This window comes from Astatotilapia calliptera, chromosome 20, assembly GCF_964374335.1.
Source record: "Astatotilapia calliptera chromosome 20, fAstCal68.1, whole genome shotgun sequence".
NCBI classification, from domain to species: domain Eukaryota; kingdom Metazoa; phylum Chordata; class Actinopteri; order Cichliformes; family Cichlidae; genus Astatotilapia; species Astatotilapia calliptera.
The window spans coordinates 37,590,260-37,604,718 of record NC_137441.1 but is presented as its reverse complement, the minus strand read 5'-3'; the positions used below and the strand labels follow the sequence as shown (position 1 = coordinate 37,604,718).

The following is a 14,459-nucleotide window of genomic DNA, read 5'->3' as shown; positions in this document are numbered from 1 at the left end:
TGTCTTTGTACTAGTTTCAGTTAAAAATACAATTTAAATTCTTTGGAAATCATTGCCTTTTGAGTAATTTATATTTTATACGGCATCCCCAAGGTTCTGTAAATGAGGCTGTAGACGATTTCAAATACTGCCTTTGAAATAAGGTCTTGGCTTACACTGGTGAAACGCTGGCTCGCTCCTTGTGCTCTTTATCACCGTTTCGTTTTATCTACACGGAGCAAAGCGGGTGGTTGGTCTGCTCTTTCCTCTTTTGGTGAAAATCCACACGAAGACAGACTTCTCTTTGGGGTCGCTGAACCCAAAAATGACATTCAAGATTTTTAAAAAAGTCATAATCCAGAGTTACAAAGCTCAACTTTGATGGGATTAGATGAGAAATAATACATATCGGTCTTCAAGGGAACAGACAGAACAACACTTTTTTTTTTTGGTGACAGACATCTGTTGATGCTCATCCAGTGTCCTCGTGTCTCTGCGGTCACCATTACAACAGACTTCCCTGCTTTAATTTTTCCAGAAGATAAAGTAAATAAATCATCTGAAACACCAAGGAGGACAAAAGGTACAAACACCAAGTTTCCTAACCACATAGAGTACATATACTCAACAACTTCAAAAAAAATGCCCGCTGAGTTTGGGGGAGAAAAAACGTCGACGGCTAGAAAGACTACTGAAAGCATACTGTTGTTCACACAGGAGGAAGGGATACAACGGGACAACAACGAGAGCGAGAGAAATGCAGAGAGCGCAGAGAGAAAGACAGAGTGAGGCAAAGAGAGAGAACGAGAGGACAGCTTCACTGGTTCTGCCAAACAATGGTCAAATATTACAAAATATTCTATTAACAATATTCACAAAGATCCCAGGCTCAGGACAGATTTGTGTCAGAAATTCTCAGCGAACGCCTTGTGCTTTTAATTGTGATGGTTTTGAATTAAAAATAGACTTTTTGGTTTCTACATCAGGGAAATCGAGATATTTGAGGTCCGTCAGGCTGGAAGAGCCGAAAAGTGGGAATGAACGGGGAACGTGGAGAAATTCAGAAAGCTAGAAAAAAACAAATAAATATCTTTAAACTCCAGCAGAACAGGCACATGTCGTGTAAAAGCCTTGTAGCTGAGAACTTTGGACAGAAATGTGTGTGCTGAACCCTTCAGAGTGGCAGCTAGTCAAATATACCACATACTGAGCCACAGAGACTTTCAGAAGAACTGAAACACAAGTTTTCAATCAGCTGAGGAACAAACACACACGCTCACACGCACACACACCTTCTATCCAAAAGATCACAATTCCTCTATCTAGCCCCCAAAAATAAAAAATAAATTCACACGCACCCATTCACAAATATGAAAATATGAAAACCATCAGAATCTTTTTGGAATTTTACTCAAATTGGAATAATATTGGAGCTGAAAAGGATTGGAGCCATATTTATCTATGGAGAGAAAACAAATGACGAGGCGGTGGGTTGATTACGTCTTATTATTGTTATTTCTTTGTTTCCCTCTGAGGTTTCCTTACATCTCCAGCTAAAACGTCAAACTGAAGCGTAAATCATAAGAAAAGGTGCTTTGTGCACAGTGACACATGACTTACTCGGGGAGCTCACCACTGACACTTGGGAGACACTCACTCACTCACCCGCTTATCTAAAACGACTCCCTACAGGGGTTTCTCACTCTTTCACTCGCACGAACACGTACGCCAACCACTAACATGACGACACTGTATCTAAAAGCCATCCTCCGTCCACACGGGGAGTCCATGTCGTTACAGTACATGACCAGCAGAGGGCAGGCTCAACCAAGGCCAGACCAGGACTGAACGCTTTCTCTCCTCCGTCGTTCTGTCCTCTTCCGTCCCTCCGTCTGTCTCGATGAGTTTTTTTTCCCTTTTAAATCTGTCTTTCTGTGTGACGCGCCTGCACTCTAGTCTTCACAGTGCAGACACCTTCACAACATTCTGGTGGGCGGGGCCTGCCGGCAGATGAGCGTCACCCTCCGGAGTCGTCACTGGGGGCGTGGGAATGCTGATGATTGCTGTGGTGATCTGGCTGCTCTGGCAGTTCAGAGGGGCTGGCTCATCTACGCGCATGTTCAGACTGGAGCGGCTGAAGGAAAATTTAAGAAAGACAAGCAAGGATTAGGACAATCCATAGAGAAATATTCCTTTTTGTGAAGATTAGTGCCGAGGACAGAGTGAGAAATCCTCCTCTCTCCTCTTCGATGGCAACTTTCAGTGGGGTGATAGCTTAGAGCCCTTTCAAAGTTAACAAAATCTATAAAAATGGAACTAGTAAATGGTGTTATTTGGTTATAATTCCCCAAAGTAAAAAGAAAAATCCTCAAACTAAAGCCAAACTATAACAAGACAGAAGGACAAAAAGTCAAACTAATTAAAATAGTTAAAAACATCATAAAAAAACGACCAAAAAACAAAACAAAAGGCTGCACACAGAACAGCCCAACAAAGGCAATATAACCACTTTGACCAAACAAACACCAGAAGTACTGAAAATCAACTTCCAGCCTTGCGTGTCTATACAACACCTTGTCAGAGCACAGGAGAAGCTATTTCAAGAGGATACTTATAATACTCTGTTTTCTGTGTAACAGGCAAATACTGCAAAACACTCAAGTTGCTCTCTTAGCCGGGGGAAAGTGAGCACATCTCAAAAGACGTCTTAATCTCAAGAGTTTCACTTGAGCGGTCCAAGTGTATGAGATGGAACTACTTTGGCTTTTTGTTACCCTGATCTCACCTGGTGCTGAGAGGCTGGATGTGGATGGTGCTGAGCTCCTGCAAGCCTTGTGGGTGCGTGTGAGTGTGCGTCAAAGGCTGCATGTGTGCTGGGGCACTGGCGTTCGGTAAAGGGGTGTGGTGCTTCTTGGTTCGCCGGGTGCAGCACGTCCCCGTCACACCGTCTTGACTGGAAAGGGAGGGGCTTCGGGACGGGTAATTCTGCAGCCCGCCTTCCAGGTAGCTCTGCTGGTAATACTGCTCGTCCACAAACTCGTGGTTCTACAAAGACACAAGACAGGGAGGGAGACGGCGAGACAGGGTGTCATAAAAAAATCACGTGAAATTTACAGCATTTATATCTATGTACATGGCTTCATATATCCTGACATTTTCTGCTTTGTTGCCTAGATCAATAACTCAGAAAGTGTGATTATTTTTTATGTGAGTGTCCATGCTGTGTGTGTGTGCCAAGTATTACTCATGTCATGGGGACATAAATCTGATATGACCACATATATAACCATAAAAAAACAGATCCCTGTAACATAAATCGTTATATCTTAAGTTTAGGCTTAGGTTAGGGTCAGAGTAGCAGTAAGGGTAAGACGAATGGCAGGTTTGGTTAAAATTCTCCAGGAAATTAATATAAGCCAATGTCCTCTGAAGGCCCATTACAGCCTCACAGGCTAGCTCTGAATCATTTTTCCATCATCATATGAACAATGTATACTACTTTCACATGAAAGGGGTCACTCGGAGGCTGTGAACATACAGACCTATCAGCGGGCTGCAGTTCGCATCTGAGCAAAACACAGGTGAACACATCTACACTGGACTTAAGCGAGTGCAGACAAATGCCTTTAAATAGTGACAGCTTGTGTGCGAGTCATGCTTGTGAAACAGAGAGCGCATCTATACGGACATACAGGCATGTCGAGGGTGTATCGTAAGTGCAACACAAAGCACTGGATATCACGCTTTGGTTAGCAGTACTTGGACATAAAAATACTGTCGATCTACACATTACGCCAAGCTGTCAGTTTTTTTCACCTAATGAACCCCAGATACAAAGAAATCTATAGATGACGGCACAATTTCGAGTTGTATACAGACAGAGCCTCCTCAGCTCTGTGAAACAGGAACTAAGATATTATTATGACAAAGAGCTCGAGTATGAGAACACTCACTGTGGTTTTCTCCAAGCAGTGCAGCAGGTGGTGATGCTGGCTCTCTAAAAGAGAGGTAGACTTGCTTAAGCGTTTCTCATCCTCAGTGGAACCCTGAAACACACACACACAAATACAAAAATAAATGTTATGCTATGCTTCTTTGCAGAGAGACAATAATCAGCTGTGGGAGGTGTACGACCAACGGCTGCCTCAGTACCTGATCCGAAAGGTTCATCTTGTATGGAAGTTGCTTGAGAAGAAGACAAAGGGAGAACACACACAGAGTTTACTAGTGTTTATAGTTCAGTACTCAGAACAGGCTGCTGTCAGGGTTCCAGTCATGCCAATCAGTGGAACATTACTATTCAGACCCAGAGAGGCATTTCTTTTAACATCAGCTGAGCCGGCGCATTGATCTGTGCTGGAATGGAGATGCAACTCGATGCTAATAGATATACAGTATATACAACTGATATAAAAATTTCCATTGTGACATTTCCCCTCCTTTGGTGCTGTTACGAAGCCTTGCAACAGGCGACTCATAATGACTTGTTTTTCATATCCCCCATTTCTGTGTCTGTGTTTACTTGTCTGCGAGTAGGTGCTATTTCTAGTGCTGCAGTTTGGAGGTGAGTCAGAGAATAAGCGGTCTTTCGAGTCTCGGGGAAACTCGCAGATCTCTTAACAAAGTAAAGAGAGCAAGATAAGCAGTTCATTTGCTTATGTGTTCTTTAGTTACAGTGAGAATAAATGTTCAAATGTTCTGTTTGTTTTCTTCATGTACAACTTTTTCTAAGGTAGCATTTGGAGTTTTTCTGTCTATATAAGGATTTTGAATTCTATTTATCCATGCTGTATGAAGAGCCACTACCCAGAAAACACAGATTTATTTATTTTATTGGCAAAACTATTCTGCATAATAGCCTCAGCTTGCGCCTGGGAAGACGTTCTCTTCAGTATGTTGCCGAATGCTCTGATTGCACTTGTCAGAATTACGGCGGTGTTTCGCATGCAGACTTTCAATACGTTGCATCAGTTTTCTTCCTAGCAGAATCTGTAATTCAGCTGTTTATAAAAAAACAAAGCCCCAAAAAAAGCATTGCCCTGATCCTGCATGCTCCACAGCACCGCCGAGAGGCAAGTGAAACGCCATGTTTGGAAGATTTGTAGTAGCAATTTTCTGTTTGTTAAGTGGCTGGCTGGCGGTGTAAGCAGAGGTTTCTGTGCTGAGAGGGAACTTTCTTGCGCTGATGACACCGCGCACCTGTGCTCGCGCTGCTTATCTGTACCTAACACAGCAGTAAAACACAGGTGTTTAGGTCGAGCTATTTCTGCCCTTCTCTATACATGCGACTCAAAGCCGATATCAGCAGTCTGTCTGGAGGCGGCTATGGCTCACCACCCAGGTGGCCACCATACTGTAGAGTGGAAACAGCTTGACCCGCTGGGTGACAAAACACAATGTTTTGCTGGGCATGGTACTGTATGTACTGTTGGTAAATAGCCTCAGTACAATTAAACCCATGTTTGACAGCAATTAAAATTATTGAGCTGGCACAGATCTTTAGCTTTGCTGACTTTAGGCATAAGCAGTCTATTAGCACTTTAATTGGTGCCATTTCAAAATCCATTCTGGCATGTGAGATGATACAAGAAAATATTTAAAACCTAATGAAAGCTTCATTTATCTGTTTTCTCGCAGTGTTATTTAACAGAGAAGTCAATTACTTTTTTCAATTACTTATTTTTCCCTCTGGCGATTGGTTTAGTAGTAAGGTGGTAAGAAAACCCCCCCAAACAATAATCTTCTTAACTCATTATTTTTTCTTTTTTTTGTAAATTTTGAAACTGGACAGGACAGTCAAATGAGGCAGGAAAATGTTACAGGCAATCAAGTCATAAAAAATATCAAAATATCGTCTCAGAGCTCTGGTTTCTGTTAACACTGTTTAAGAAAAGTGTTAGGAAACCTTCAGTAAAGCAGATTTATCCATCAGTGTTAAATGTGCAGGCAAGCTGTATTCAGGGCCATATGTACTCATGTACAGTGCTGCTAAAAGCTATTTGCCCACTTACTGGTTCCTTATTTATATTTATTACACTTCCATGTTTCAGACTGTCAAACAAACGATGCTATTAGAGAAAGGTAACGCGAGTAAATACAAAATGCAGTTTTTAAAGGATGTTTTCGTTTGTTATTGGAAACTTGAACTTACCTGGCCCTGTGTGAAAAAGCAATTGCCACTTCTTGTTAAATCATGAATTAACTGTGATTAACCACAATTTTTGGAAAGCTTCAATTTCACTAACCACAGCCAGGCTTGATGTCATGGTTCTCCAGATCTGGAGAGGTCGTGGTGTGTGTGTTTTTTGTCATCGCCTCTCCCACCAGGGCGGAACTGGACCTTGATTCCCCGCCTCTGAACACTGGTGAACTTTCCCAGGAGTGGTCTACCAAAATTATTCCCAGAGCACATTAATGGTTCATCCAGGAGGACACAAAGAACCCACAAGAGCATATAAAGAACTGAGTTCATGATCCAACACTAAGAAAGAGACAATAACAACCAGCTATTGGGTTTAGGAGGCAAATACAGATGACTTTTTTCCTTGCATTTTATATTTACTGGTGTTATCTTTGTCTAATATTAAAATTTATTTGATGATCTGAAACACAACCAAGTGGGACAAATATGCAAAAAGATAAGGAATCAGGAGGGGGGGGGGGGGGGTGCAAATCCTTCTTCACAGCACTGTGTAAGAGTGACATGCATGACTGCAGATAGCATCGCAGTCACCCCTCTTCTATTCAGGCATGAATGTAAATTAGTTGCGTTATTTCTGCTACAGCTTGTGCACTGCTGGTACCATCCCGGTTTCCACCATTGCCACTGAAGAGAGACAAAGCAACAGAGACACAGAAAGTGAGCGAGCGGGTGGAAGAAGCACTTGTTTTTGTTCTGTGTCAGCCTCGGGCCACTGTAGTGCTTATGAACCGCAACATTTTTGTGAGGCATGGAACATCCTTGAGTTGTGTTTACTTTTCCTGCTGCATTGCCCGAAGCTTGTTCCTCAGCTGGGCAGCTGGGCTCAGAGATGCTCGCATTAGAAGTGCCGCTTATAGAATGAGACCACAGATAGCTGCTCTGATGGGATGCTGGCGTAATTAAAAAACAGACAAGGAGGGCTTGTATCTCATGACTTAGTTACCGCAGAGGTCAGGCTTTTTGTCTTGTCAGTTAAAAACACAACACAACAAATGCAAGCGTGTCAGACCACAATGCAACAGCGAGGTGTCTGTGCTTTAAAGGCGAGTCTTACCGTGAGCTCTAGAGCTTCATTAAAGAGACCATTACGCTTGCTGTGGAGGAAGGCATTGGAGCTTCCTGTCTTGGATATTCGTATCCTGGCCAAACGGGCTTTCTACAAAAACAGAGAGAGAAAGAAGAGTAACCAGATGTTGGCGAGTGTCTATACCATAACAAGTCTCTGAATGGCATCATCCTGTCACCCATCGCGGTTGAGCTTCAACACTTTTGCATGCTTGATATTTTAGTTATAGATCAAATCATGCTCTACTAAAACATGCACTCTCATCTCCTGTGATGAATTCACTCTGATCTCCAGTGATACTTATGAATGATTTATAGTGACTACACGATTACACATTCCTTGGATTGAAAGTCAGTTATGGTGGGAGCCTGGAGCGGAGCAGGTAAATCCTGGATGAATTAAGCAGCTAAGTGTCATTCTGTATTTAAAGCGGAGAATTCAATTTATCGAGCTGCTTTTGTGCCGCTGTGTTAGCAGTTTTGCATTAAAAAAAGGCAAACAAACCAAGAAAGTGTCCATTCCCATAGCGCGCCGCATCTTTACTCCTGAGCCACTGTATTAGGTGTCGGCTTAAATGCATCTTCAGTTACCCTACTCATGCATCATAGTTAGCGCAAAGTCCACTGTCTCTTTCACGCTTTTTTCCACCCAAGTTGTCAAATAACTTGCGTTAGTCAGCTTGAGACAAAAACAACAACAAGAAGAGATGCAATACACGGAGGAGCAGATATACTGTGGTGCTTGCAGGGAGTTCTTGCACAGCTTTGACACAGAGGAGAAATTCTACTCCAACATAATGATTTTTGATGTACTGTGTCTCTGTGTGTGTTTGTGTGCAAACATGTCCAAGTGCACTTCAGCTTGTGTATCCAGGGGTATGAGAAAATATGAGTGTCAGTAAATCTCTCAGTTACCAGAACAACTGCTTTTACTGAACAGTGTAATGTGAGTCACTCACTCTTCTAAGGTCTTCCATTTTCACATAAAAGCCAGGAGTTGGGTTTAAAACTCGGTGTGGCTACAAAGAGCATGCTTTCGGTTGTATTACTTTCCTGCATTTTAAAGCAAAATCATGGATTCATCGAAGAGAAATTCTTCGAAGGATACTGCGAGCTGTTTAAGTGAAGAGCTCGTTTTGTCAGGGCGGGGTGGGGGCTTACGCACCGCTGGGGGATTAATCAAGTATGTGGATGTATGTTTGCTTATCGCTGTGCGCTTATGCATGCACGTCTCGTCTTCATAGGTGAATTTCCATACATATACATGCAAACCTTATACTGTGGAGCAGCAGCAGGAATACCTGGCTCGGTAAGAGGATGCTAATGAATGGTAATTTAAGCTCATCCCCAGACTTTAGTTTCATTTAAAACACAGTAATGTATTTTTGACCTGCAGAAAGCTCATGCTGTGATTTGGCAATCTAAAACGAGGCAAGGGTAATAAACATGTGGGAGTGCACGTGAACACACACACGCAAAGCAACCAACCTGCACTTTGGCATCTATAGCACAACTCCTTTTAAACGGTTTATTTTCTCCTGTTCTCCTTCATGATTATCTTCCTCTCGCTTTCTCTCTGTCATCCTTCTTCCGGCTCTCCTTGACAAGTTTTCCTCACTCTCTTTGTGCCCTCTCTGTACATTTGTGCTGGCACAGCATTCCCACGGGCCTTTAGAATAACCCTTGTTCAGGTATTGTACTTTGCCAGTGGTATCGTCTCTCTAGGGTGACCATGCAAACCGAAGGCCTGATATTGTGGCAGTGGTTGCCAGGCGCTGCAGGGCTAATAGAGGGGATGTTGAGAGCTTGTCCAGCTAGATTGAATCTGCTTTTTCAGGCCCCTGATAGATTCCCAGGGCCTCTGGGACCTGGGCACTTGTGTCTAGGCTCATCTGTGCTTTCAGGTAGAGTCAGGGCACAACAGATTGAGACTGAATTGCTGTTGAAGCACCACTGAGAACACAGAGTGCAAAAAAGGCAATGGATAGAGTGTCCTCGTTAACACCAGCATATTGCAACGTCGAGTATTAAATAGCCAAAGGTATCAGCTTTGCACAGAAACATAGACATTCACACCATAAATACACTACAATGTTTAGTGAAATGAACGAGGATAAACTCCGTTTTTAAACATGAATTTCGCTGACAGTGAAAATACTTTGGAACACAGGGTCACACAAACAACAGCTTTCAATGCAAAACATGACTGTCTGCTGTTACAATTGAATGACAGGTCCCTGATTACCATTATAACATGCACCATTGGTAAATAAATAATGGTCTCAGGAGGGTCTGAACTCATGCAGTCTGTCTCATGAAGAGATTACTGGAATTTTAGAGCCCTTGTTTGAAGAATTATCCATGAACCTGCAGGAAGCGTTAGAAGTTTAGCTCTGTGGCCTAAGATGCTAATTCCAAGACACGACTCTGCCTATTTCTAATGGCTGCATGGTTCCTGAAATTTCTTTTTATTTTCTTCATTGTTAGCTGGAGGGCCATGTCAATGTCTGTAGGAGTGACCAGCCTAGTGACACAGTTTGCAAGCCACAGAGGGACAATTGTTAGCGTTGGTAGTAAAAGCAAGGACCAAACTCTGTCTAAACAGATGCAGATACACATACATGGTGGTTAATGTGCAGTAACTGACATGCTACCTAGTCCCGAACCTGCAAAATGACCCTAGAAGGAAAATCTTTCTAGGTGCATGTTTGTTTAGGAAGCTACGGTACAGGTTGTGTGTTATTGTCTGTCAGTCACGCAGGCCTTAGCAGGAAAACTAAGGCTTTTATTCAACAACCGTAGCTATTGTAGTTTCTAGCAGGTTGCTATATAACCATCTATATACGAGAAACCCTTTTGCTCTATGCAAATATGGTTTAAGACCAAACAATTTGATTCGACTGTATGGAAACAGGTTATCTGTCTTTGCAGATAGTAAATATGTAGCATTCAGAGGGATTAATGCACAGACAGTGGGTGCTGTTGTGAAACCAAAAAAGTATAAGCTATAAACTTCTCATGCGATTTACAGAGCAGATACGGTCGCTGTAGTAGACAAAATGCAATTTAATTCCACTTTAACTTTAAATGCATCAACCCAGGGGAAAACAGTAGCTTTCAGAAATCCAACATATTTTAACACTTGCCAGAATACTGATGTTCAATACTGCTGACTGAAAGAGTCCAGATGTTTCCACACACCCAGAGGCCAATAAACTGATCCAAGCATCCTTTTTTACTCTTTGTTTTCCTCCTTTCTGCCACGTTGCCCTAATTTAGGATCAATCACACTTTAAAGATTATAGTCATAGGATGCAAGCCAGCAAAACACTCCATTTTACACAATTTGTTGCCAGCTGACGGATCTAACCTGGCATATCCTCAAATGATTAAAAAACGCTGCATATCCACTCAGGGCCCGTGAAATGCTCCACTGAGCAGTGCCAGTGCGTTTTTTCAGAAGTTCATCTTTTACTTGAATGTGAAAGTTAAAAAATTCATGGCACCTTGTGAGTTACAGCCTTGCTAGACTGCCTGTATAGTAACTGGCTAAGTGAAAAGTGGAGCAATCGAGCTATGAGACCAGATTAGGTTCTGCCTCAGGCCAGCCTTGGAACCATGCAAGTGAAAAAGGAGACCATCTGATGAGGAAGCACACACGCGTATATATATATATAAAAAAAAAACACCCAGCACGCCCCTGCGGGCGGTTTATCCTTCAAGCTCGGGTCCTCTACCAGAGGCCTGGGAGCTTGAGGGTCCTGCGCAGTATCTTAGCTGTTCCCAGGACTGCGCTCTTCTGGACAGAGATCTCCGATGTTGTTCCCGGGATCTGCTGGAGCCACTCGCCTAGCTTGGGAGTCACCGCACCTAGTGCTCCGATTACCACGGGGACCACCGTTACCTTCACCCTCCACATCCTCTCGAGCTCTTCTCTGAGCCCTTGGTATTTCTCCAGCTTCTCGTGTTCCTTCTTCCTGATATTGCTGTCATTGGGAACCGCTACATCGATCACTACGGCCGTCTTCTTCTGTTTGTCTACCACCACTATGTCCGGTTGGTTAGCCACCACCATTTTGTCCGTCTGTATCTGGAAGTCCCACAGGATCTTAGCTCGGTCATTCTCCACCACCCTTGGGGGCATCTCCCATTTTGACCTCGGGACTTCCAGGTTATACTCCGCACAGATGTTCCTGTACACTATGCCGGCCACTTGGTTATGGCGTTCCATGTATGCCATGTTCCATGTATGCGTTCCATATATATATATATATATATATATATATATATATATATATATATATATATGTATATATATATATATGTATATAACTGTGTAAGACTCTTATACACATGCTGACATTCCTGCCACAAGGAAAGAAGTCCTTTACTTCCTCTGAGGTATGTTGCTGTATGATAACACATACGCAAAGAGGAACAGCGACAGAGACAAACACAGCAAGAGAGCCAGAGAGCAAATACATGTGAAATTTAGAAGAAAAAAACCCTGACTGTTAGAAAATCCATTAGGGACTCGGCAGAGACAGGACACTCCGGACAATTGGGAGATTGATTCCAAGGAAATCAAGGCCTGTGATAACTCTACCCAGATATCTGTAGCAAAGACAGCTTAACCCCAGACTAACACTACTCAGAGGCAAAATACCTTTGCTAAGCCCGGATTACCGCCTCTTTATAAAGAAAGGTATGGCTCCACTGTACAGGCTGCTGTGATGCTGATGTTTTCTTTTTTTTTTTATTAAGGACATAATTCACAACAGCACTCTTGACCTCCTCGGTGAAGTCTCCCATCAGCATTGGTCTGTCTTCTTGCAATGTGCAGACGACTTTATTGATTGTCTAGAAGGGCAAAACACTCTCAGCCAGAAGTCATCTCCACCTTTTGACTTCAACCTTCTGAGTGCGCGCTAAAAACAATAGTGAGATGATTTAGACTACAGGGAGTGGGAGCCAGCAGGAGGGAGTGAGTGGGACGGTTTGTTTTGTTTCTGCCATGTTAGCCTGAAGCCAGTTTAATACTCATAAACGGCAACGTAGCAATTTTAATACCCACTAAGTTTGAAGACAGCTGGTTCAACTTGAACTACTTTGGAGCCAAAGTGATAAAACACAGAAAAAAACCTGAAATGTCACAGAAACAGGGATCATACTGGAGAAATAAACATTGGGAATCTCATTTACATATGAATAATGGATAATAATAATGGATTGGATTTATATAGCGCTTTTCAAGGCACCCAAAGCGCTTTACAATGCCACTATTCATTCACTCTCACATTCACACACTGGTGGAGGCAGCTACAGGTGTAGCCACAGCTGCCCTGGGGCAGACTGACAGAAGCTGCCACATCGACCCCTCTGGCCAACACCAGTAGGCGGTAGGTGAAGTGTCTTGCCCAAGGACACAACGACCAGGACAGAGAGCAAAAACAATTGTTAATGCCACTAATCCTCATAAACTGCTTGAAATAATCACACAAGGCTTCATTCTACTGAGTTTCTACACATTTAATTTGGTCTTTTGAGTATAGTAGCTTTGCAGTAGCTTTTACAGTAACTCGTAGTATGTAGGTATAAAATGGCTTCAAGTACATTTGACAGGAAGTAGGGAGATTATTCACAGAGCCACAGGGGAATCTAGGAGAATACCAAGGGTACATTTAAAAGTTAAGCTAGTTTAATTCCTTTGTCCTTTTTCCATTCTGTGTCACTTGGCCTTTGTGTTTCTTCATTTAAACCTTCCCCTCCTCCAGGCATGTTATATCTGAAATTGTAATTTGTCCTACCTAAGGATACTAATACCTTCATGCAAATGATCACAGAGAAGAACTAATGCAAACGCTGTAGACCAGACTCTGATTTTTGATCCCGTTAGGAGGCGACTGAAAACTGATGCAGGACAGAAACGGTGACACTGGAGACTAGAGGGAGGCAGAATAGACAAGCTAATGTCTGTGTCTCAGCTGTGTGCTTCCTGTGCCACATACAGCAACTAGTGGCATCCTCATGCATCTTTGCTTTGTGCGGTAAGATAGATCAGGGGCTGTCTCTCTGCCACCACCCAGATGGATGGCTAATTGTAATGGGAGCCCAGAACAGCTAACAATTAGACTCGAATGAAGATGGATGCGAACAGGGGGGTATGACAAGAGCAAAAAAGCACCTAGATGTGGTGGTGGTGGTGGGGGCGAAGGCAGAGAAAGATACGAAGAGGACAGCAGATGCTGGAAAACGCACTTCCTCTCCTTAATAATTCCTCCTCCTCCCTGTCCCCCCATCTGCTCTCTCTTTGTCGTGTAAGTACTGCAAAAGCTAATCTCAAATGGCTATCCTATTTTACTCTCAGTTAAACACAGCCTTATTCTAAGAAATGATCTGAGGAAGAACAGATTTTCTGTGAAACATAACCATTTGCTGATAATAAATGTGGAGGAAATGACATTTTGCTATAGTAAATGACCAGTAACACTTGCTAAATGGTTGGTTAAATGACAGAGAAGGTCATATGTCATTTGCAGTTAAGAACACTACATATTACATAGATGGCAGTAACGGGCTGTTAAAGGATATAGCATGCATAAGTAATTAATGGCTCTAGTTGGACATTAGAAATCAGACTTGTGAAAAGCAGTGACAGAGTCGTCTATACAATGAGAACTATTCATCATCTGCTGAGGATAACATCTTTATTAAGTGACAGATGGCTCGATGGCAATCTAATGTGCAGGAAACATGTCAGTAGCAGTTCTTAAAAAGGTCAGTAAAATCCCGAGTTGCTACAGCTAATCACCAGGTTGCCAACAATGCTGCCATCGGGTGTATCATCTCTTATCATTTAAGCGTTTAACCTAAACTGGAAACACCTTTCCTTCACTTATGATCTAGCTAGTCATGTATACAGTTACAGAGATTGATGCTCATATTAAACAGGTCAAAGTTTCAAATAATTAGGTCAGTGTATATACGTGTACATACCTTTTGAGAGCAGGCTAAAAACAAAAGCTCATTCCTTGGACTACTCTACATTCCTAGTTTCCCTGTGAGGGGCAGTAAGTCAAAAGACAGTCAGCTGAAATGGACTTACTGCGAGACAAGCTAAAAAGGCTAGTTTCAGGCTGAACCAAGTTCCAGTATAAAACAAATAAAGATGATTTTAAAATTTTAATCATGGTGTTTGTAGCAAAGTTACCCT

General features: G+C 42.6%; 1 protein-coding gene across 3 annotated transcripts in view; it reads right to left on the bottom strand.

Moving 5' to 3' along the window:
• Positions 1–1,792: 1,792 nt before the first annotated feature.
• LOC113013376 (A-type voltage-gated potassium channel KCND3-like) overlaps positions 1,793–14,459 on the bottom strand; it is a 114,947-nt gene continuing 102,280 nt past the window's right edge. For 2 of the 3 annotated variants that reach the window (XM_026154227.2, XM_080295635.1), the window contains 5 exons: positions 7,236–7,337; positions 4,132–4,164; positions 3,933–4,025; positions 2,765–3,024; positions 1,793–2,113 (listed from right to left, as the gene is read on the bottom strand). In XM_026154227.2, coding sequence (XP_026010012.1) covers positions 1,939–2,113; positions 2,765–3,024; positions 3,933–4,025; positions 4,132–4,164; positions 7,236–7,337 — 663 coding nt within the window. In that variant the 3' untranslated portion in view covers positions 1,793–1,938. The remainder of the gene's footprint in view (positions 2,114–2,764; positions 3,025–3,932; positions 4,026–4,131; positions 4,165–7,235; positions 7,338–14,459) is intronic. The other variant, XM_080295636.1, reaches the window with a different exon arrangement.